At 46.9% G+C, this 21,543-nt stretch overlaps 1 protein-coding gene across 1 annotated transcript in view; it reads left to right on the forward strand.

Annotated features, from left to right (window-relative positions):
- LOC111156399 (acetyl-CoA carboxylase beta) overlaps positions 1–21,543 on the forward strand; it is a 98,494-nt gene that overhangs the window by 72,510 nt on the left and 4,441 nt on the right. Inside the window, exons 35-47 of the mRNA XM_022517258.1 lie at positions 522–725; positions 1,602–1,757; positions 7,800–7,922; positions 8,036–8,305; positions 9,482–9,579; positions 10,621–10,741; positions 13,815–13,925; positions 14,944–15,087; positions 15,873–15,993; positions 17,426–17,522; positions 19,345–19,441; positions 19,979–20,114; positions 20,902–21,079. Of these exons, the coding sequence (XP_022372966.1) occupies positions 522–725; positions 1,602–1,757; positions 7,800–7,922; positions 8,036–8,305; positions 9,482–9,579; positions 10,621–10,741; positions 13,815–13,925; positions 14,944–15,087; positions 15,873–15,993; positions 17,426–17,522; positions 19,345–19,441; positions 19,979–20,114; positions 20,902–21,079 (1,856 nt within the window). The remainder of the gene's footprint in view (positions 1–521; positions 726–1,601; positions 1,758–7,799; positions 7,923–8,035; positions 8,306–9,481; positions 9,580–10,620; positions 10,742–13,814; positions 13,926–14,943; positions 15,088–15,872; positions 15,994–17,425; positions 17,523–19,344; positions 19,442–19,978; positions 20,115–20,901; positions 21,080–21,543) is intronic.

The following is a 21,543-nucleotide window of genomic DNA, read 5'->3' on the forward strand; positions in this document are numbered from 1 at the left end:
TTTGGGGAGTGCATGTGGGAGGGAAGGGGGAAGAGAACCGTTCTCCTATGGCTGGTTCTTCATGAGTAGGCAGAGTTGATGATGGTGATTCTGGGGTAAAAGAAGTCTTGGGTCATCAGTTTGGCATCCATGGGGTGCACAGGGCCCGTGCTGATGCCCAAACTCCACCAACCCATATAGTTCCCAGAAGAGAAAATGCAAACATTTGGGCTTCGTGGTGGAGGTAAACATGATGTAACGTAGGTACAGTAGCTCTCTCGCTTACCAGCCTCCGTCTGTCACCAGAGTATAAAAGTGCTGGCCTTTCCATGTAATTATGAGGATGAAAGGAGATGATGCTCCTGACATGCTTAGCATGGCGACTCTGGTTATTATTGGCTAATAGTTGTTGGATACGTACTGTGTCCTGGTATTTTGCGTTCAGCGTATGTCATCGTTCCCATGTTATCAGTGCTAGAACTATTTATTACAAGTGTGCACAGAATGGGCCCTGAGATCGGAATTGCTGTCATTTGGGGCAGATCGAGGAGTCCGTGCGTTCCATGGTTATGCGCTATGGCAGTCGGCTGTGGAAACTCCGTGTGCTGCAGGCTGAGGTCAAGATCAACATCCGCCAGACCACCACTGGCAATGCTGTTCCCATCCGCCTGTTCATCACCAATGAGTCGGGCTACTACCTGGACATCAGCCTCTACAAAGAAGTCACCGACCCCAGATCTGGAAATGTAAGGCTGGGAGGCTGGGGCAGGGGGTGCCACAGATAATCCAAGTCAGAGCAGAGGCAGAGCAAATCTGCTCCCGAGAGCAAGACACAGGCTAAAATGCTACTTGGTGGCTATCATGCCAGCCATGATGGGTTGGGGTAGCTCCTCTGAGTTTACAATAAATGTTAGCTTCTGAATCCCAGTTGTTCATTCCTCTGGGAAGGAGAATCGATCTCAAGTTTAATCTGTTTTAGGACCATATTTGGGAAAAGATGTGGAATACCATGGTTGATTATAATGCAGCTCCTAGGTCGGTTCACTTAGGGAAATGGGTGTCTTTTCCCCAACCATGTTTAAGAACACGTTTGTCAACTGAATCAAATATCCTGTTGGCTTCCATTTTTAAATATATAACTCTTTAAATGATTAAAGACTCAGGAAGTTAGAAAAATAGTACAGAGGGAAAAAAGATGCTCCAGAGAGTTCCCATGTACCCTTCACCTGACTTCCCCCAATGATAACAACATAACCACAGGACCTTGTTAAAATAGGAAATTGACATTGGTACAGTACTATTAACTCAAATGGGGACTTTATTCAGATCTCACCAGTATTTGTGCACTCATGTTTGGTTGTGTGTGTGTGTGTGTGTGTGTGTGTGTGTAAAGTACTATGATAGTCACATTTTTGGAGCTATGCTCCCACACCTGCCACTGTCCCTTCTTGTTCTGGTTGCCCACAGTGGCAGAGAAAAGATTAGCTCTGTGAGGCACTTACTTTGTCATGTGATGTGACATGATTTGTGACATGATTTGAGGAGAGTAGGATTAAAAGGGACAAGAATATGCTTCTCTGAAAGTTCCCTCCTTTACTCTGTTTTTCTGTCTTCCTTTCCAGATCATGTTTCACTCCTTTGGTGACAAACAGGGACGCCAGCACGGGATGCTGATCAACACTCCCTACGTCACCAAGGATCTGCTTCAGGCCAAGCGATTCCAGGCCCAGTCCCTGGGCACCACCTACGTCTATGACTTCCCAGAGATGTTCAGGCAGGCAAGTCCTACAGCTTTGCTGTACCACCCCGGGTGCCCTTAGGGAGTCCACCAGCCCCCCGGCCCCTATCCTTAGTTACTCTTCTGAAGACCCCAAGTTGGAAGAATGAGGTCTACTTGGAGAAAAAGAAATCAATATTGAAATTGCCTTCCTAATATTTTTCCTAAAATGAACCCATTTTCTTCCCAATGATTAAAAGTAATATAACATGGAAACTTTGGAAACTAAAGGAGCATGGAAAAAAGGAAAAGGTGACTCATCATTCCATGTCCTAAAGACACATTGCTTAATATTTGATGTGTTTCTTGCTGGTCTTTTTTTTTTTTTTCTTTTAAGATTCATTTATTTATTTCAGAGAGAGAGAAAGAGCATGTGAGCAAGGGAGAGGGGCAGAGACAGAATCTCAAGCAGACTTTGTGCTGAGCCCAGAGCCAGATGTGGGGCTGGATCTCACAACCCTGAGATCATGACCTGAGCCAAAATCAAGAAAGAGTCAGACACTTAACCAACAAAGCCACCCAGGTGCCCTTTCCTCTGGGGTTTTTTTTTTTTTTTAAGATTTTATTTATTTATTTGACAGACAGACAGAGAGATCACAAGTAGTCAGAGCAGCAGGCAGAGAGGGAAGCAGGCTCCCTGCCAAGCAGAGAACCCAATGCAGGGCTCGATCCCAGGACCCCAGGATCATGACCCGAGCCGAAAGCAGAGGCTTAACCCACTGAGCCACTCAGGCACCCCTCCTCTGGGTTTCCTAACACTCACTTAAGTTCCTGCCACATGCCTGGCTCCATTCTAAGGGCAGGTAGCCTGTGAGGAAGAGGTTGGAGTCATTCACTGCTTTGAGGAATTTTTAGTCTACTTTTAAAAAAATAGTGTCTTGGGTTTTCCTGAATATTAAAGTATTCATTGGAAAATAGGACTCAGTAAATAAAATTCCACCCTTATATAATCTATTCACCGTTGATGACTACAGTAACATTTTGGTGTTTCCTTGAAGTATTGTTACTATGCCTTTATTTTTTTATGTAGTAGGGCCTTTCAGGGACACTGAACAGGCTGGCACTGGTGACATGGGTATCTGTTTACAACCCTTCCATTGCCTTTTAAATGATGTTCATGAATCTGTGATCATGGACCTTCCCCTGTAGGCAGGAAAGCCTCAGTTCACTTCAGGCATAGGAGAGGCAGCATGGTAGGAAAAGCCGCTATTTGCAGTCACTCAGGCATGGGTTTCATTTCTGGAACTGTCCTTTGCTTTCTGTGTATCCTTGGGCAAGTTCCTTCACCTCTCTGGGCTAATTTCCTCCTCTGTAAAGTGAGGGTATAATAGTACCTCCTATGCAAAGTTAATTGTGAGGAATATATGTAAACTATTTATAATTAAGTCGGTAATTAAATAGAAACTTGTATGATTAAGAATATCATTTATCCTTTTACCTTTGACCTCAAGGGCCGTAGGATAAGAAGAAGACAAATCAGGAACAAATCCATCCCTTTTCTTTTACATAAAGAAACATAATACTATGGAAAATACTATTTGAAAACTTAGACAAAAGAAAATTTCCAAGAAAAATATATCTTATCAAAACTGACTCAAGAAGAAATAGGAAATATAAATAATTAGCATTAATGAAATTGAATAATAGTTCAAAAAAATCTGTCCACTAAAATTGGGTGCAGGTGGCTTTACAATTTCTATCTAGTCTTTAAAGAACAGATAATTCCCTTTGTGTATTGATTGTTTGGAGAGTAGGAAAAAAACAAAGGGAATGCTTCTTCACTCTTTTTATCAGGTTATTGTTACCTTAATATGAATCCAGATTAGAACATTAGAAGAAGGAAAATTGGTTGTCTCATTTATGAATATGGACACAAAAATTATAAATAAAATATTAGTAAATGAAATCCAGTAATGATATATTTTTTTATTGGACTAAGTAGGATTTATCCTGTTCATATGATTTGATATTAGGAAGTCTATTAATGTAACTTAGACTAATAGATGAAGAAAAAATTTAAATTTGTCAATAGATGCAAAAAAGTATTTGAGAAGATAGTTTCTGTTCATACTAAAAACTTTAAATGAACTAAGAATAGAAAGGAATTTATCTCTATAAAAGATAGTAATCTAAAACTAATAGCACTTAATGGTGAAATAAATGTTAGATAGATACAGGACAGATATATCCATTATTACCATATCTATTCAACATTTTTTATTGGAGTTTCTGGCCAGTGCAATTAGGCAAGAAAAAGAAATAAAAGGTGTAAAGATTGAAATGCAGAAGAAAAAAAGAGAAATGGTGTTTTTGCAGATGTTATAAATGTCTATATAAGAAATGTAAGAATGTACAGAACCAATGAAATAATATAGCAAGATTGCTAGATACACGATCAGTGTCCAAAACTTAACTGCATTCTCACCGAACAGCAGAACCTGTAAAATGTAGTTGGAAAAAAATACTGTTTACAACAGTAAAAGCAAGTATAAGTTTACTTGTGAATAAGTCAAAAAACATACAAAGCCTTTATGGAGGAAATTTTAAAATTTTCTTGAAACACTTTAAGCCTAAAGAAATGGAGGGGTTTATCATGCTCATGAATGATGGGAAGATTCAATATTGTAAAGCTATTAGTTCTGCCCAAATCAATACATTCAGTATAATTCCAAAGTTTTTTGGTGAAACTTAAAAATTCATAGGGAAAAGCAAAAGCTTGTGAATAGCAAAAACAATACTGAAAAAGAGCAAAGAGGACTCGTCTTAGCCAGTGTCACTACTTGGTTTAAAGTAGCAGTACTTACTACAGTGTGTTGTAATAGAGCTAGATGAGTAGACCAGTACAACAGCACAGAGCCTGGCACCTGTGTGGCTCAGTCGGTTAAGCATCTGCCTTCAGCTGAGGTTATGATCCTGGGGTCCTGGGATCGAGCCCCATGTTGGGCTCCTGCTCAGTGGGGAATCTGCTTCACCCTATTCCTCCTCCTCTCCCTCCTGCTCATGCTCTCTGTCTCTCTCTCTCAAATAAATAAATAAAATCTTAAAAAAAAAAAAAAAGAATAGCACAGAGCCTGAAATCAGACCCACTCATAAGTGGAGACTTGACAGAATGCAGAGGTGGGGTGATGAATTAAGGGAATCAACTTCACTAGAAGGTACGGTATGCCCCTTTTATCCATGGCTTTGCTTTCCATCGTTCCACTTACCTGTGGTCAGCTGCCATCTGGAAGCAGATGATCCTCCTTCTGACGTATGCTCAGAAGGTCAGTGTTAGCCTAAGGCTCTGTCACATTGCCTACATCATGCCCCTCACTTTGTCTCGGCACATAGGCATTTTTTTAAAAAGATTTTATTTATTTATTTGACAGAGATCACAAGTAGGCAGAGAGGCAAAGCAGAGAGCCCGACTCCCTGCTGAGCAAAAATCGCGACTCAGAGCTCGATCCCGGAACCCTGGGATCATGACCCGAGCCAAAGGCAGAGGCTTTAACCCACTGAGCTACCCAGGCGCCCCATTATCGCGTAGGCATTTGATCATCTCCCATCATCACAAGATGAAGGGTGGGTTTAATGCAGTAAGACATTTTGAGGGAGAGAGAGACCATGTTCACATAACTTTTATTATTGTTTATTGTTATAATTGTTCTTTTATTAGTATTATTTTACTATGCCTAATTTATAAATTAAGCTTTATCCTGGGTACATACATATAGAACAAACCATAGTACGTAGAGAGTTCAATCCTGTTGGAAGTTTCAGGCCTCCACTGGGTGTCCTGGAGCATTTCCCCCATAGGTAAGGGAGGGCTCACCTAATTGGAAAAAGCAAATCTTGATTTCTACCTTATCTAGTATACAGAAGTAAGTTTCAAGAGGCTTAAAGTCACTTAGAGTCAGTTAAAAGCTTCCACTGTACTGGAAAAGACCCATAAACTTGACTATATTAAAATTTTGAAGTTCTTTATGCAAAAAACGAAAGATGAGCCCCAGACGGGGAGAATATGTCCCAATGCCTATCACTAGCAACGGATTACAACTAGATTGTCTAAAGAGCACTAGTCAATTAGAGAAAAACAAAGCTACAGAAAATATGAGCAGGAGTTATAAACGGGAGGAAATTGGCAAAAAGGAAACTCACATGGTCAGTACACATATTCAAAGGCTCTCACCTTCCTAATAATCAATGAAGTACGGCTTAGTTCCCCAATACCCATACCCAGCAGACGGATAAATGTGAAAATATTTGACAAAACTAAGTATTGGCAAGCATATGGAGAAAAGGAGTTCTTATCCTTGCTTCCTGGGACTGTAAAGCATTTTGAAAAACTGAGAGAGCAGTTTGATAATATTGAGTGAACTTGAAGCTTCACAAACCCTGTGACCCAGCAGTCCCACTCCTAGGTACTCCCCTGATGAGACTCTCATCCATGTTTATAAGAAGAGACCACCAGGATCTCCTTACAGGGGTGCCTGGGGGGGGGGTCCATCAAATGTCTGACTGCAGCTCAGGTCATGATCTCAGGGTCCTGGATTGAGCCCCACGTCAGGCTCCACACTAAGCGGGGAATCTGGTTGTCCCTCTCCCCCTCCCTCCACTCGTGCTAGCTCTCTCTCTCTCTCTAAAATAAAATCTTAAAAAAAAAAAAAGAATGCTTATTACAGCCCTATTGTTAATACTGTAGGATTGGAAGCAGCCTAAACGTTCCTTAAAAAGATTTATGAATAGGTAAGTTGTGATCTACTCACGCCATGGAAACTGAATAGCAGAGAAAATGAATAGAGTTAAATTTCTCAGTGTGGATAAATCTCTCAAACACATGGGGGAGCCAAAAGGGTAAGGTACGGAAGGGTGTGTCCATCACAAGACAGTTTATTTAAAGTGTAAGCCCTGTCGGGGGGCGCCTGGCTTGCTCAGTTGGAAGAACATTCGACTCTTGGTCTTGGGGTATGTGGGTACCCACATGGGGTGTAGAGATTGCTTAAAAATAAAATCTTAAAAAAAAATTAAGTTTAAGGGGTGCCTGTGTGGCTCAGTGGGTTGGACCTCTGCCTTGGGCTCAGGTCATGATCTCAGGGTCCTAGGATCAAGCCCTGCATCAGGCTCTCTGCTCCGCAGGGAGCCTGCTTCTCCCTCTCTCTGCCTGCCTCTATGCCTACTTGTGATCGCTCTCTCTGTCAAATAAATAAATAAAATATTTTTTAAAAAATTAAGGGGTGCCTGGGTGGCTCAGTGGGTTAAGCCTCTGCCTTCGGCTCAGGTCATGATCTCAGGGTCCTAGGATTGAGTTCCGCATCGGGCTCTCTGCTCAGCGGGGAGCCTGCTTCCTCCTCTCTCGCTGCCTGCCTCTCTGCCTACTTGTGATCTCTCTCTCTGTCAAATAAATAAACAAAATCTTGTAAAAAAAATTAAGTCGAAGTCATGTCTCTACATCCCACGTGGGGCTCAAATGCACAACCCTAAGATCAAGAGTTGCATACCTTCCAGCTGAGCCAGCCAGGTGCCCCTGTGTGTTTAAAATTTATGCCTCTATAACAAAAGGCATAAAAACACACACAGGACCAGTGGACACTAAATTCAAGACAATGATTATCTGGGCTTGGGGAGGGGGTACACCAGGGACTTCAACTGCATTTCTCTTATTCCTTTAAAAAAAATTCATAAGCGGCCACGAAGAAATTATGATTTGAGAAAACCACCAGATAGGGGCGTGGGTGTTGCTTATTCTGCATGTTTTTCTGTGTGCTTTCAATAGTTCATAATTTTTTTTTAAGATTTATTTGATAGAGATTGAGCGAGAGAGAGAGAGCATAAGCAGAGGGAGCAGCAGGCAGAGGGAGAAGCAGACTCCCCACTGAGCAGGGAGCTCGATGCGGGGCTGGATCCCAGGACCCTGAGATCATGACCTGAGCCCAAGGCAGAGGCTTAATCGACAGCCACTCCCAGGAGCCTCCGTCCATAGTTCATAATTTAAAGAGAGGAAGAACTAGAAAATGTGCCTCCCTAATGAGGACTTTGGGTTTTCTCTTTCTTTCCCTATCCCCAGGCTCTCTTTAAACTGTGGGGCACCCCAGACAAGTACCCCAAGGACATCCTGACATACACTGAACTCGTGCTGGACCCCCAGGGCCAGCTAGTGGAGATGAACCGCCTTCCTGGGGGAAATGAGGTAGGAACTCCGTGGAGTGTGCCCCTGGCTGGACTCACCCTTTCAAAAAACACCCTGCCCCCCACTCCCAAAGAAACAAGCCATGTTTCCTTGTGCATTCATCTCCTTGGCAGGTGGGCATGGTGGCCTTCAAAATGAGGTTCAAGACTCCAGAGTATCCGGAAGGGCGGGACGTGATCGTCATCAGCAATGACATCACGTTCCGAATTGGGTCCTTTGGCATGGGAGAAGACCTCCTGTACCTGCGGGCATCAGAGATGGCCCGGGCAGAGGGCATCCCCAAAATCTACCTCGCAGCCAACAGTGGGGCTGGTATTGGCCTTGCAGAGGAGATCAAGCACATATTCCAGGTGGCTTGGGTGGACCCAGGAGACCCCAACAAAGTATGTCCCCAAACCAGCATGGTGATGTGATGCCCCACAGTGGGGGTGATAGTGCCCACAGGGGTGGGGGAGCGGGGCGGGAAGAATCTTGGTGCACTTTGCACATAAAGCACAGATACACATTTACAGCACAGAAAAGACGTATGGTAGATCGATCTTAAAATTTCTCAGACGGGAGTAGCGATCAGGAAAAAAGTCTCTGGAAAGGCGCCTGAGGGGAATAATAACAACGAGAAGTTTATAAACACAGAGCTAATGTAGCCTGAGCATCCCCTGAATGTGGCGTACAGTAAGGAGGCAAAGGTGAGTAAGGCTTGGTTTCTGGCCGCAGGAGATTCTCAGAAATCATCCGGGAAATGGAGAGACACTAACCACAATAAAACACACGACGAATGAGTGAAAAGATCACATTTTGTGATGTGGAAATGCAGGGGACAGGTCTTTTCTGCAGCCAGAGCAGGCGTCCTCCAGGCAGTGGCATTGCCTCTGCCAAAGGGGGGCAAAAATTATTCTTTTTTTTTTTTTAAGATTTATTTATTTATTTATTTGACAGAGAGAGAGAGAGAGAGAGAGAGATCACAAGTAGGCAGAGAGCCAGGCAGGGGGGGGGGAAGCAGGCTCCCTGCTGAGCAGAGAGCCCGATATGGGGCTCAATCCCAGGACCCCGGGATCACGACCTGAGCCAAAGGCAGAGGCTTAACCCACTGAGCCACCCAGGCGCCCCCCAAAATTAATCTTTTCATGTAAAAAGCATATATACATATGTACACACACATGTACATGCATATGTATACACAATGCATATACACGTGGTACATAAACTATATGACAAAATTTCATGGAGGGAGCTGGCAATAAGGGGGAAAAAGTCAGAACAGACCCCTTGAGGGAGCAGGGATGAAGAGGTGATTTGGAGGAAAAGGAGCTGATTCAGAGCAGGAGAAATGGGAGGTCGTGTGTAAGGATGAGTGGAAAGTGCTTGGCACTGATCATACCTTCAGTCTGTAGCTGTTATTGATATGGAATTAACGTCAGACATGCCAGTGGTGCTGTTAACACATGGTTAACTCGTTATTAACATCTGCCCCTACAATATTAACATTTAAAAAAAACAAACAGTGGCTGTCTAGTGCAGGGAACTGGATTCACAGCCTCACTGGTGTATATTTCTTTAAGGGATTTAAGTACTTGTACCTGACCCCCCAAGACTACACCACAATCAGCTCCCTGAATTCTGTCCACTGTAAACACATCGAGGAAGATGGAGAATCCAGGTCAGTAAGTTATCAGGTAGCTCCTTCCTTTTGCCTGTGGTTGATTTCAGCTACTGACGGGTAGTCCCTCTCTTTGCCTCCGGGCTTGTGGGTGATGTTTTCAAACGGGATGATGGTGTTTGTACAGTGGGATCCCCGGGCCTTCCGGACACTGGGGACTAAGACATGTGGGGCTTTCTTCAGGGTGAGCCCATCCTTGCCATCCAGAGTGAGTCATGGCTTTCACAAATACAGTACCTCACCTGGGAAAGAATTAGCTTGGATTCCCGTGATGTCCCTAGAGCTGCAAGGTTACATCTATGACCAAATTAGCCTAGCTGATGCAGCAGCGATTTGGAAAGCTGGGAAGGTGTAGGCAGGGAAGGGGTCTGCTCTGTGAGGAGGTCCAAGGTTGCCAGCTGTCTTTTCTAGGGAATGTTGTGGGGTTTTGTTTTTGTTTTTTTTTCTTCCCAATGAAGTTGACAAAGTCATAATTTCCCAGGCTAGGTTTTCTGGAATGTTAGTTGGTGATACATTGTGGGGGATGGTGAAGAACCAAGTACATTGAGAAACCCTGGGTTTAAATGGGATCTAACAAGCATCTTTACTGCAGACCTTGTCAGAAGCTTTGACTGCAGCAGTGTCTTGTGAATCTGTAACAGGGGTTAGGCCGTACAGTGTTTCACTTCTAGGCCATAGAATCTTGACTGACTGATTGTGAAATAAGCACCTTTCCTCGTCACTCTGTAGACCAAACTTTATTCTAGATTGTTTGTGGAGGTATGTAGGGTGGGGGTGACCTTTCATTAGGACAGCCTCCAAATAGGCAGACATCTTTGGTGGGAAGGGTGATAATTATAGATGCTGCACTTGCCCTTCTAGAAACTTCTGGGCCAATTATGAGGGTCTTAGACCCCTGCTTTCATTTCACCTCTGGCTGCTTTACCACCTTCTATTCCCTCACCTTGCTCATCAACCCTGCCCTGGGTTCTGGGGAAATATGTCAGCCTTGAACTTTCCTGGGCTAGAGCTCAATCTTGAACCCATGTTTTGTTCATGAAGGTATGTCATCACGGATATTATTGGGAAGGACAGTGGTGTGGGCATAGAGAATCTCCGGGGTTCTGGCATGATTGCGGGGGAGTCTTCCCTGGCTTATGAAGAGATTGTCACCATCAGCTTGGTGAGTCTCCTATTTTATTTCCTTTTCCTTTTCCACTTTGTCTCATGGAATCTTTAAAGCAGTCTCAGAAGAAAAGAGCCTTGTGTGCTCATCACACAGCTCCCGTGATTAGCAACATGTAGCCATATATATATATACATATATACATATATATATGTATATATATATTTAAGATTCATTTATTTATTTTAGAGAAGGGGAGAGAGAGAGAGAGAGCAGGGGGGTAGGGGCAGAGGGAGAAGGAGAGAGAAACTCAAACTGACTCTGTGCTGAATGCAACCCTGACATAGGGCTCGATCTCATGACCCTGAGATCATGACCCGAGTAGAAACCGAGAGTTGGATGCCTAACTGACAGCACTACCCAGGCGCCCCTGTTTGTGCATATTTTATTTTATTTTTTTTAAAGATTTTAATTATTTATTTGACAGAGACATGGCGAGAGAGGGAATACAAGCAGGGGGAGTGGGAGAAGGAGAAGGAAGCTTCCCGCTGAGCAGGGAGCCTAATGAGGGGCTTGATCCCAGGATCCTGGGATCATGACCTGAGCCGAAGGCAGATGCCTCACGACTACACCACCTAGGCATCCCATGTTTGTGGGTATTTTAAAGCAAGCCCCCTGTCTTGTCTTACCACCTCTGGATGGCCCAGGGTGGATCTTTGCTAGATAAAGACCCCCAGATACACCGCTTTTTTACAGAATCACAGTGCTATTTTTACACCCATCAACATCCATGGCAAGTCTTTAATATCCTTGAAACCTGGTTCACAGTCAGTTTTAACAATTATCAGAAAATGTATCTTTTTATAGTTGATGTGTTTGAATCATGGTCCAATCTTATCAAATTCAACACCCAAAAAACAAATAATCCAGTTAAGAAATGGGCAAGAGACATGAATAGACACTTTTCCAAAGAAGACATCCAGATGGCCAACAGACACGTGAAAAGATGCTCAACATCGCTCACCGTCAGGGAAACGCAAATCAAAAGCACGATGAGGGGCGCCTGGGTGGCTCAGGGGGTTAAAGCCTCTGCCTTCAGCTCAGGTCATGATCCCAGGGTCCGGGGATCGAGCCCCACATCAGGCTCTCTGCTCAGCCGGGAGCCTGCTTCCTCCTCTCTCTCTCTCTCTCTGCCTGCCTCTCTGCCTACTTGTGATCTCTCTCTGTCAAATAAATAAATAAAATCTTAAAAAACAACAACAACAACAACAACAAAAAAAAAACAAAAGCACGATGAAATACCACCTCACACCTGTCAGAATGGCTAAAAATTAACAACACAAGAAACAGCAGGTGTTGGTGAGGATGTGGAGAAAGGGGAACCCTCTTATGCTGTTGGTGGGAATGCAAGCTGGAGCAGCCACTCTGGAGAACAGTTTGGAGGTTTCTCAAAAAGTTAAAAATAGAGCTACCCTATGACCCAGCAATCACACTACTAGGTATTTACTCAAAGGAGACAAAAATACAGATTTGAAGGGACACATGCATCCCAATGTTTACAGCAGGAATGTCCACAATAGCCAAACTGTGGAAAGAGCCCCAGTGTCCATTGACTGATGAGTGGATAAAGAAGAGGTGGTATATTTATACAATGGATTATTGCTCAGCTGTCCAAAAGAAGGAAATCTTGCCATTTGCAAATGTATGGGTGGAGCTAGAGTGTATTATGCTAAGTGAAATAAGTCAGAGAAAGACAATTACCATATGATCTCAATCATGTGTAATTTAAGAAAGAAAATGGATGAACATATGGAAAGGGAGAAAAGGGGGGGAGAGGGAAACAAACCATAAGAGACTCTTAATGATAGAGAACAAACTGAGGGTTGATGGAAGCAGGTGGGTGGGGGATGGGCAGGCTGGGGGATGGGCATTAAGGAGGGCACTTGTGATGAGCGGTGGGTGTTGTCGGTAAGTGACGAATCCCTGAATTCTACTCCTGAAACCAGTATTTCACTGTAGGTTAACTAACTAGAATTTAAATTTTTAAAAAAGGTACTGAGTATTTAGGAGAATTTTTATCTGATTTTGATTGGCACAAAATGAATATCTCCCCTTTCCCTCCCTTAGCCTTTCCAGGAATATTTGCTCTTCCTAGTAATAGTACTACTCTTTCATGGTACACTGTCATTCAAGACCTTATCTTTACATTCCGTGTTGGATCTTCAGTTTCCAAGGTGGAAAATGCTGGCCATGGGCGTCTTCCTTAGGCTTGTTTTCTAGATACCATTATATGTATTTCAAAATAAAAAATATATACCTTTGGATATATATATATAAATAACTTACATATTATATATTCCAAAATCTATAAAGATATGTATATTTTTCTATATTCTAAAATAGATGTTTTATCTGTATCATATATAATTATATATATTTATATATAATTTTGAAATAGTTTACTATTATATATAATATATATGTATCACAGTATATAATATATATTATATGTATCCTATATAATATATATAATTATATATATCATATATGTATCATAAGTATATATTTTATGTAATGATATATAAATATAAAATTTTGAAATAGTTTGCAACTCACTAGAAGTTACAAGGCAGTACAGAGAGGTCCCCTGTCCCCCTCATTTAGTGTCCCCTGTAACAGTATCCTACGTAACCACAGTACATTACCAAGACCAAGACATTGACATTGGCTCAGCACCCTTACCTTGGTATAGACCTCACTCCGATTTCACCAGTTTTGCCCTGGCTCCTAGGCATCCTTTGGTTGTACGAGAGGCTACATTGGCTCAGAAGAGGTACGTATAAGAGCTAGGCCTTGGATGAAGCAAGAACCAGAACATTCCATGTCTGCTATCTGGCCTCACCACACTCTTCTTTGTTAACCACATTCTTTCCGGAAGCCAGGGTCAGGTGAGCCTGAAGAACTGGCTTGTGCCCATGCTGTTTGGTCACCAGTCAGGTCACCGGTGGCCAGGCTGTAGCTTCCATGTGTGCCCGGTGGGTTCCTGGCCTGTCCTCCTCCTACCCCCGCTGTGGGGAGTGGGGCATGCCTGCCTCGGGAATTCAGCGGGGCCCCATCTCCGTCTCCACAGGTGACCTGCCGAGCTGTGGGGATCGGAGCCTACTTGGTGAGGCTGGGCCAGCGAGTCATCCAGGTGGAAAACTCTCACATCATCCTGACGGGAGCCAGCGCGCTAAACAAGGTGAGTGGGTGGGGCAGGAACAGGGGGTGGTGGCTGTGGGGGATGGGGACTCACTGTAACCTTTCCACTGTCTCCTGATGGAGGCCTTTTCTCAGCATGAAACCAGTGTCCTTCCTACTGATGTACAGCTCTTTTTCCAGTTTGCACTTGTCTTGGTCTCTCCTGAGTCAAAAAAAAACTTGTTTTACTTTATTTTGTTTTTAAAGATTTTATTTGTTTGAGAGAGAGGGAGCCTTGAGATCATGATCTGAGCCAAAGACAAACTCTTAACCCACTGAGCCACCAGGGCGCCGTGAGCCAAAAAAAAATTTAAAAAAAGAAATACTAGGCTCTTGTGGTAGAACTCTCTTGTGTACTGCCATTTAAATATTTAAAAATTATTAACGTGGCATTACATATTACAGAAAACTGGAAAGAGACACTCCACCCCCCAAAAGTAAATTTGCTCCTATTAAAATTTTAGTGTATTTCCTTCTTGTCTTCTGTCTGCCTGACTCCTGGTGAATGTGGAGTTTGGTATTCTGCTGTTCTCACTGTATTAAAACATACCCCCAAGTGGCTGTAAAGCCTTCGTAAGGTAATGTCTGATAGAATCCCACTGAAGTTCTCAAAGTCTGGTCCCCAGACCCGCTGCAGCAGCAGCTTCCCCCGGGAGCCCGTTAGGAAAGCAGATTCTCGAGCCTCGGTGCCGACATGCTGAATCAGAAACTCAGGGTAGGGTTTCGTTTTGTGAGAAGACCCAAGTCATCGGTGGGCTCACTTGTTCTCAAATTGGGTTGCATGTTGGAATTACGTAGAAGCTGAAGGAAAATACTGATGCTGCCTCCCAACCCCGAAGATTCTGCTGCAGTGGTTCTGGGTGCAGCCCAGGTGGCAGGATTTTTGAGAGCTCCCAGGTCACTGCCATGTGCAGGTTGAGGATCCTGGAGGGAGTTGATTTCCAAACAGATGGACGAGTCCTGAGCCCCGACGGGGTGGGGTAGGGGCCGGGCTTGCTAAATGCGCCCTGTCAAAGCAGGTCCTGGGCCGAGAGGTCTACACCTCCAACAACCAGCTGGGTGGCGTGCAGATCATGCATTACAACGGCATCTCCCACACCACTGTGCCAGACGACTTCGAGGGCGTGTACACCATCCTGGAGTGGCTGTCCTATATGCCAAAGGTGCAGTACACCCTCTGCAGCATCGTGTCTGGAGACTCTGGAATCAGCTCCCCCAGCTGGGTAGCGTGGGAGTTTGGGGAACAAGGAGCTCTGCCATGTGGCTGGGGTTCATTTTTCGTTACTCCTCCCTCCTTCCCTCTCTGACACCCAGCTCTGTACTCACTGTTCTTTGCTCTTTTTTTTTCTTTTTTAAAGATTTTATTTATTTATTTGACACAGAGAGAGAGCACAAAGAGAGGAAATGGCAGGCAGAGGGAGAGGAAGGAGCAGGCTCCTGTTGAGCACAGAGCCTGATGTCGTGCTCGATCCCAGGACCCTGGGACCATGACCTGAGCTGAAGGCAGAGACTTAACCCTCTGAGCCACCCAGGCGCCCCTCCTTTTTTTTTTTTTTTTTTTTTTTTTAATACCTTTGTAAGGGTGGCTTTGGAAAGGGGTAACTCTGACCAATAAAGAATCCTGGAGCTTTGCAGCCAGGCTGGATTTGATTCCTGGCTTCCTCCTCCCTAGCAGCGAGACCTTGGGCCAGTCTCTTAATCTTTCCGAGCCTCTGTTTCCTCATCTGTGAAATGGGAATCACAGGAGTACCTACCCTGGGGGATTAACCTGATGATTCAGAGCAGGGATGTGGAGAGCCTGGCACCAAATGCTACTCAAACTGGTGATGACTGGCTGGTCCGGACTGGGCTGTCCTGCGTAATCAGACGTGATCATGGTCAGAGGGGAGAAGCAGATCGCAGGTATTACTGGCGAGTACAAGGAGACTGAGTTGGTTTCCTTTTCTAGAATAATCACAGCCCAGTCCCCATCATCACACCCACGGACCCCATTGACAGAGAAGTTGGATACTACCCGACCAAAGCTCCATATGACCCCCGGTGGCTGCTTGCAGGAAAGCCTCACCCGAGTAAGTTCTAAAGCTCTTGGGTTTCTTTTCTGCACGTGGGACAAAGGAACGCTCAGAAGCATGGATCCTTAGCCACGTGTCCCAGAGGGGTACACCCGAGATCAAATGTAGAGGGCGTGGAAGGATGGGGATTTTCTCCTCTATGCTTCTGCTGAGCTGTTAACCAAGAAGGAGTGGAAGCAGCCTCTGGTTTCTGGGGCTGGTCCATGGAGGGGAAGCGTGACACAGGTCATGGTCTCCCTCCCGAAACTGCCCCGTGGTTACAGAGGTGGAAAATGCAGACATCAGAGTCTCCCAGAGATGACTACCCCCCCCTCCCTCTTTCTTAACGTCTCTCTGTTTGGCTCCACCTTACAAATGTAGCCCTCCAGGGGTTCACCCAGGACAGACGACCCAGCCTCTTCTGCACACTCATACACGTAGAGATGTGCGCACACACACATCCTCTCCGTCCCTCCCTCCCTCTGCAAGGGGCCGGTTTGTCTCTGGGAGGTGTGTGGTTACATTCTGAGCAGCCAAACAGAGCAGGAAAGCTGAGCTACCCCCACCCCCAATCCCCGGTCTAGAATGTCAGATGCCGCCACCTTTAGAACGTGGCTGTCCAGCTGTGTGGCGCAGGAGGGCGCCCCCCGCAGAGGAGCAGCATGGGGCACAGAGGCACAGGGCGCCCCTCTGCTTGTGTGCCCCTCTCGGGTTTCTCTTGGGTTTTCTTGAGCACCGAGGGGTGTGGCTTGAACTTGATTATAAAATATCCAACTTGTTTCTGACCGTTTTCTCCATCTGGTCAGGCCAGCCCCCAAGCAGACTCTGGGGCCAGGCTGCTTGGGGTTCGGGCCCTCAGCTTTCCTCCCTGGCAGCTTGTGGCCCTCCTGTTACCTGGCTCCGAACCCCATGATGGACACGGCGCTGCTCCCTGTCCAGGGATGGCGGCAGCGGACGTCATTGTATCCTCCCTCCTCCCCTCCTCTTCTCTTCTCTGTCTCTCTCCATCTCTCTCTTTGTCTCATTATCTCTTTCTTTTAGAAGTTGATGATGCGCCCCGCCTCCACATTAAATGTTGTGAGGCTACAGCCAGCGTGTCAAATATGAGTTTTCAGGGCACATGGTCCCTTTCCCAAATCCCACCTTTTGAAGGTGTCCCATCAACTCTATTTCCATCTTGGGCTGATCCTTAGGATCAGGATCTCCGTGTGTTTGGCGTTGACAGGAGCTGCTGAATTCCCGACTTGGAGTGTTTTCTGCAGCTCTGTTTTTTGGGGGATTTTTTGGTTGTTGTTTTGTTTTGTTTTTTAACGGGGTTGGGATCTGTATGGTTTTCTGGAGAAGCAGGTGTTTGGGCCGTCAAGGCCAGGTTATCTGGCCCACCAGGCAGACCCTAAGGACCCTCATCAACCCCACCCCTTGGCCTGGGCTTCTTTCCTCCTGTCTGCAGCTCTGAAGGGATCCTGGCAGAGTGGATTCTTCGACCATGGCAGTTTCAAGGAAATCATGGCACCTTGGGCCCAGACCGTGGTAACAGGACGAGCAAGGTAACCTTGAAGACGGGGCAGGCTGCACTCAGCTAGCCTCCCCAGGCATCGGGACCCCCAGGCACTAGACCAGGGGTCCTTTCCTCTCAGGTGACCCCCGAGAGCATTTTGCTTTGGCCTCAGGATTTTCTGAAAGAAAAACCAACCTGGGGGATTGTTTTCTGGATGATGAACTTCTTCATAAAGCTGGATTTTTCTGGGGCCTTAGCAGACGTCTCAGCTAGCTTGTTGCTGGGGGCCAGTACCCTGGCCCCTAGTGTCTGCCCCTGGGGCAGGGCTCCATAGCCACAGGGGCCATGGGCCCCTCGGGGAATTAGAAGACAGCTCTGGGTGCTCCTGCAAGAAAACTGCGCATACACTCCAAACTAGGAATTCCCTTTCAGGAGGGCCATGGTCAGAAACCCCTTTGTCTACACACAGCTGGTGGATGGCTTAAATGCTTGAATGCTCCCAGAGCTGATCAGCTCACTCCTCAGCGGTGTAGTCCTCCTCTTTTCAGATATATCCCGCTCCCTGCAAGATCCTTCCTACGTGGAGCCCAAAGCAGTGTCCTTATAACTTACCGTTCAGATTCCTGGCATGATGTCGTTGCTACGGGTTCCGACTCCGGAGTCTGACCTGAGGTCAAGCCCGGCTGTGTCACTCACCCTCTCTGGGCCTCCACGTCCTCCTCTGCAGGGTGGGGTTGATAATCCTACTAAACCACGAGGGAGGACTGTTTTGACGATGAATGTTAAGCACTTACAACATCATAAATGCGGGTGCCTGGGAAGCTCAGTCAGTGAAGCAGCCAGCTCTTAATCTCCGCTCGGGTCTCCGTCTCAGGGTCGCAAGTTCAAGGCCCACATTGGGCTCCATGCCAGGCGTGGAACCTACTTAATAAAAAAAAATCAATCACAAATGCTCCGTAAGTGATAGGGGCCTCCAGTACTGTCTTTGTTGTTGCTGTTCTTTCTCTCCAGGCAATAAATATGTATTAAAATACTAACCATGAAGCCAAGCATTACAGCTGGTCACTTTTCCATAAGTGTTTTATTTTAAAAACATTTTTTTAAAACCAGAAATGAGATCTGTTCCCCCTTCCACCTGGAGACCCTTCCTTTTTTGAAAGACTTCCCATCCCTACGGTCCTTGAGAGCATAAACAAGAGTAACCCAGGGTTGCGCCTGGCACAGGGCCGGCCGGGAGCTTGCAGTGACGGTTACTGATGTCACAGAATCCCCCCTGAGCAGAAGCTCTTGCAGGCTTGGCATCCCTCAACCCTTTCCAAATGGGCCTCTGTGCCTAGACCCACCCTATCTCGTGTGGTAGCTGCTGGCCGCGTGTGACCATGTAAACCTAGATGAGTTGAAAGAGACCCCCTTCCTCTGTTGCACTCGCCATGCCTCAAGTGCTCAGGAAGTAGCTCATCTCAGCTGCTGTCCTGGATGGCACAAGACCAAGAATGCGCCAGCATCGCAGAAAGCTCTAGTGGACAGCGCTGCTCCTGTCCCTGCAGTAGCCTGGCCGTCCCTGTCACCACCACGACTGGTGCCCCCAAGAGGGGCGCCAACAGCCCCTTTCCAGCCCACCAGCTTGTGAGGAGGCTCTAACTGCTTTGGAAACTTCCAAAGAAGTGCTTCCAAGAGAATGCCCCACTCAAGAGAAAACAATGCTGTCTTCTGCCTGCCCCCCTCCCCACCATGAGCACCACGTACCCAGGATGCCCATAGGATGTCCCCCAAGGCCGAGAGGACCCATGTACCCTGAGTCCACGGGGGGTGTGGCCTGGCTGACCCAGCCTGGCTGACCCAGCCTGGCTGACCCATGCCGGGCCTCACAGGCTGGGGGGTATCCCTGTTGGAGTGATCGCCGTGGAGACGCGGACCGTGGAGGTGGTGATACCTGCGGACCCTGCCAACCTGGATTCGGAGGCCAAGGTGAGGGGTCTGGGAACTTGGGACTGCTGTTCCAGCTGGCTTAGCCAACAAAGAGCGGGTCCTGGGTGGTCACATGCCGGAGCCTGGGGTGAGTCCTTGGCCCTGGGGTCCCATTTCTCCCGCATGGTTTCTGAGGGATGCATAAATGCCCCACACAGCATTTCTTCTTCTTTAGAGGGTGACAAGTCCCTGGGAATCCTCCCTGCCTTCTGCCTCCATCATCGTCACTGTTTCTAGGGTGGGCCGTGGCACATGCTGGGAGGAGCTCAGAAGGCAAGGGGCGGGTCCTAGGACTCAGTGTAGTCGGGACTAGCTGCCCTTTGAGCCTGAAATGAGCCAAAAGGAACCTGTAGCTCATGGAGGCAAACAGAGCCCCTCACAGACTAGCTTTGGGCCCTCCCTGTGAGCCCTGGTTCTGAGGCGGGTGCCAACGCAGACCAGATTGCCTGCCCTCTAGGGTGGGGCTCAGATGGCTGTCTCCGTGTCCCCTTGCCACTCTCACAGAGAGGAGTCTGATCAGGCCACTCCATGTTTCAGATAATCCAGCAGGTGGGCCAGGTGTGGCTCCCAGACTCGGCATACAAGACAGCCCAGGCCATCAAGGATTTTAACCGAGAGAAGTTGCCCCTGATAATCTTTGCCAACTGGAGGGGGTTCTCCGGTGGCATGAAAGGTATGGCTGTCTCTCCTCTGGGTGCCCCAAAGCAGTGGGGTCAGCACCCAGAAGAGGGAGGCCCCCTCAATGTAGTGCTATGGTTCTCCTCTGTATGGCTTCGTCATCCTCTTAGCTGAGGTCCCCACAGTCCTGAGGACGGGACCAGTTCAGGTCACATCTTCCCATTTTACAGATGAGGACATGAGGGTTCCCCATGTGAAATTCCAGAGGTCACACTGTGAGGGGCAGGGCCAGGAGGGCAGCCCTGGCAACTTTCCTCCTGTGAAGAGGCTAAGACCAACCCAAGAGGCCCAAGGGGGCTATTTGATGAGCTGATCACTGGCATATGGTGTCAGCTCTCGGTGTGATGATGACTGATTGTACTGTTGCACTGTAACCACGTAAGGTGCCTGGTACTTGGTGGAAAATAAGGGCCACGCTGTGTGTGGGCAGGAGGCAAGGACCTGTGTTATTGCTGGGCAGGGGGCCAGGCATTGATGAGGGCATCCCAGAGTCAGAGCTGGAAGGAATCTTTGGGATGGCCCTCTGCCTCCTTTTTATAGATGGGGACACTGAGGCCCAGGCAGTGAGAGTGACATGTCCAAGGTCACATGTATGGTCAGGGTGCCCTCTGTACTTATGCCCAATCCTGACTCCCAGCCCAGAGCTCTTTCCGTGGTGCCACCAAGCATCTTGGCTGACACACTTTCTTGAGATCCCCAGGATGATGAGGGCTGTGGGCTTGGCATGTGGACAGGTGCTGGGGCTGGAGGCCTCCTCGCCAGGTGACTGCTTTGCTTGGCAGACATGTACGACCAGATGCTGAAGTTCGGAGCCTACATCGTGGACAGCCTCAGGCAGTATAAACAGCCCATCCTGTCCTATATCCCACCCAACGCAGAGCTCCGGGGAGGCTCCTGGGTGGTCTTGGACTCCTCCATCAATCCCCTGTGCATAGAATTGTACGCAGACAAGGAGAGCAGGTGGGTGTGTCTCCCTCAATCTGGCTGAGCCTTTGCTTATTCTCAGCCCCAGTCCTCAAACGCTGTTGTCACCTTTGAGCCGCTGGCCAGGGATTACCAGGGCATTGAGATTCTTTTTTGTTTTTTTAAAGGTTTATTTATTTATTTATTTGAGAGAGAGAGAGAGCATGAGTAAGGGGGAGCGGCAAAAGGAGAGGGAGCGCAGACTCCCCGCTGAGCAGGGAGCCTGTTGTGGGGCTCCATCCCAGGACCCTGGGATCATGACCTGAGCCGAAGGCAGACGCTTAACCAGCTGAGCCACCCAGGTGCCTGGCATTCTGACTTTCTGAAGGTTGGAGAGCATCCAGCTTTAGCAAACTGAAACTAGCATCCAGTGCACAAGTAGATTTTCTCAGTAGAGGGGCGCCTGGGTGGGTCAGTTGGTGAAGTGTTTATTGTGAAGACTTATTGAGTACCTGCTATGT

Source organism: Enhydra lutris, unplaced genomic scaffold, assembly GCF_002288905.1.
Source record: "Enhydra lutris kenyoni isolate GAN:26980312 unplaced genomic scaffold, ASM228890v2 scaffoldscaffold46, whole genome shotgun sequence".
Lineage (NCBI taxonomy): Eukaryota > Metazoa > Chordata > Mammalia > Carnivora > Mustelidae > Enhydra > Enhydra lutris.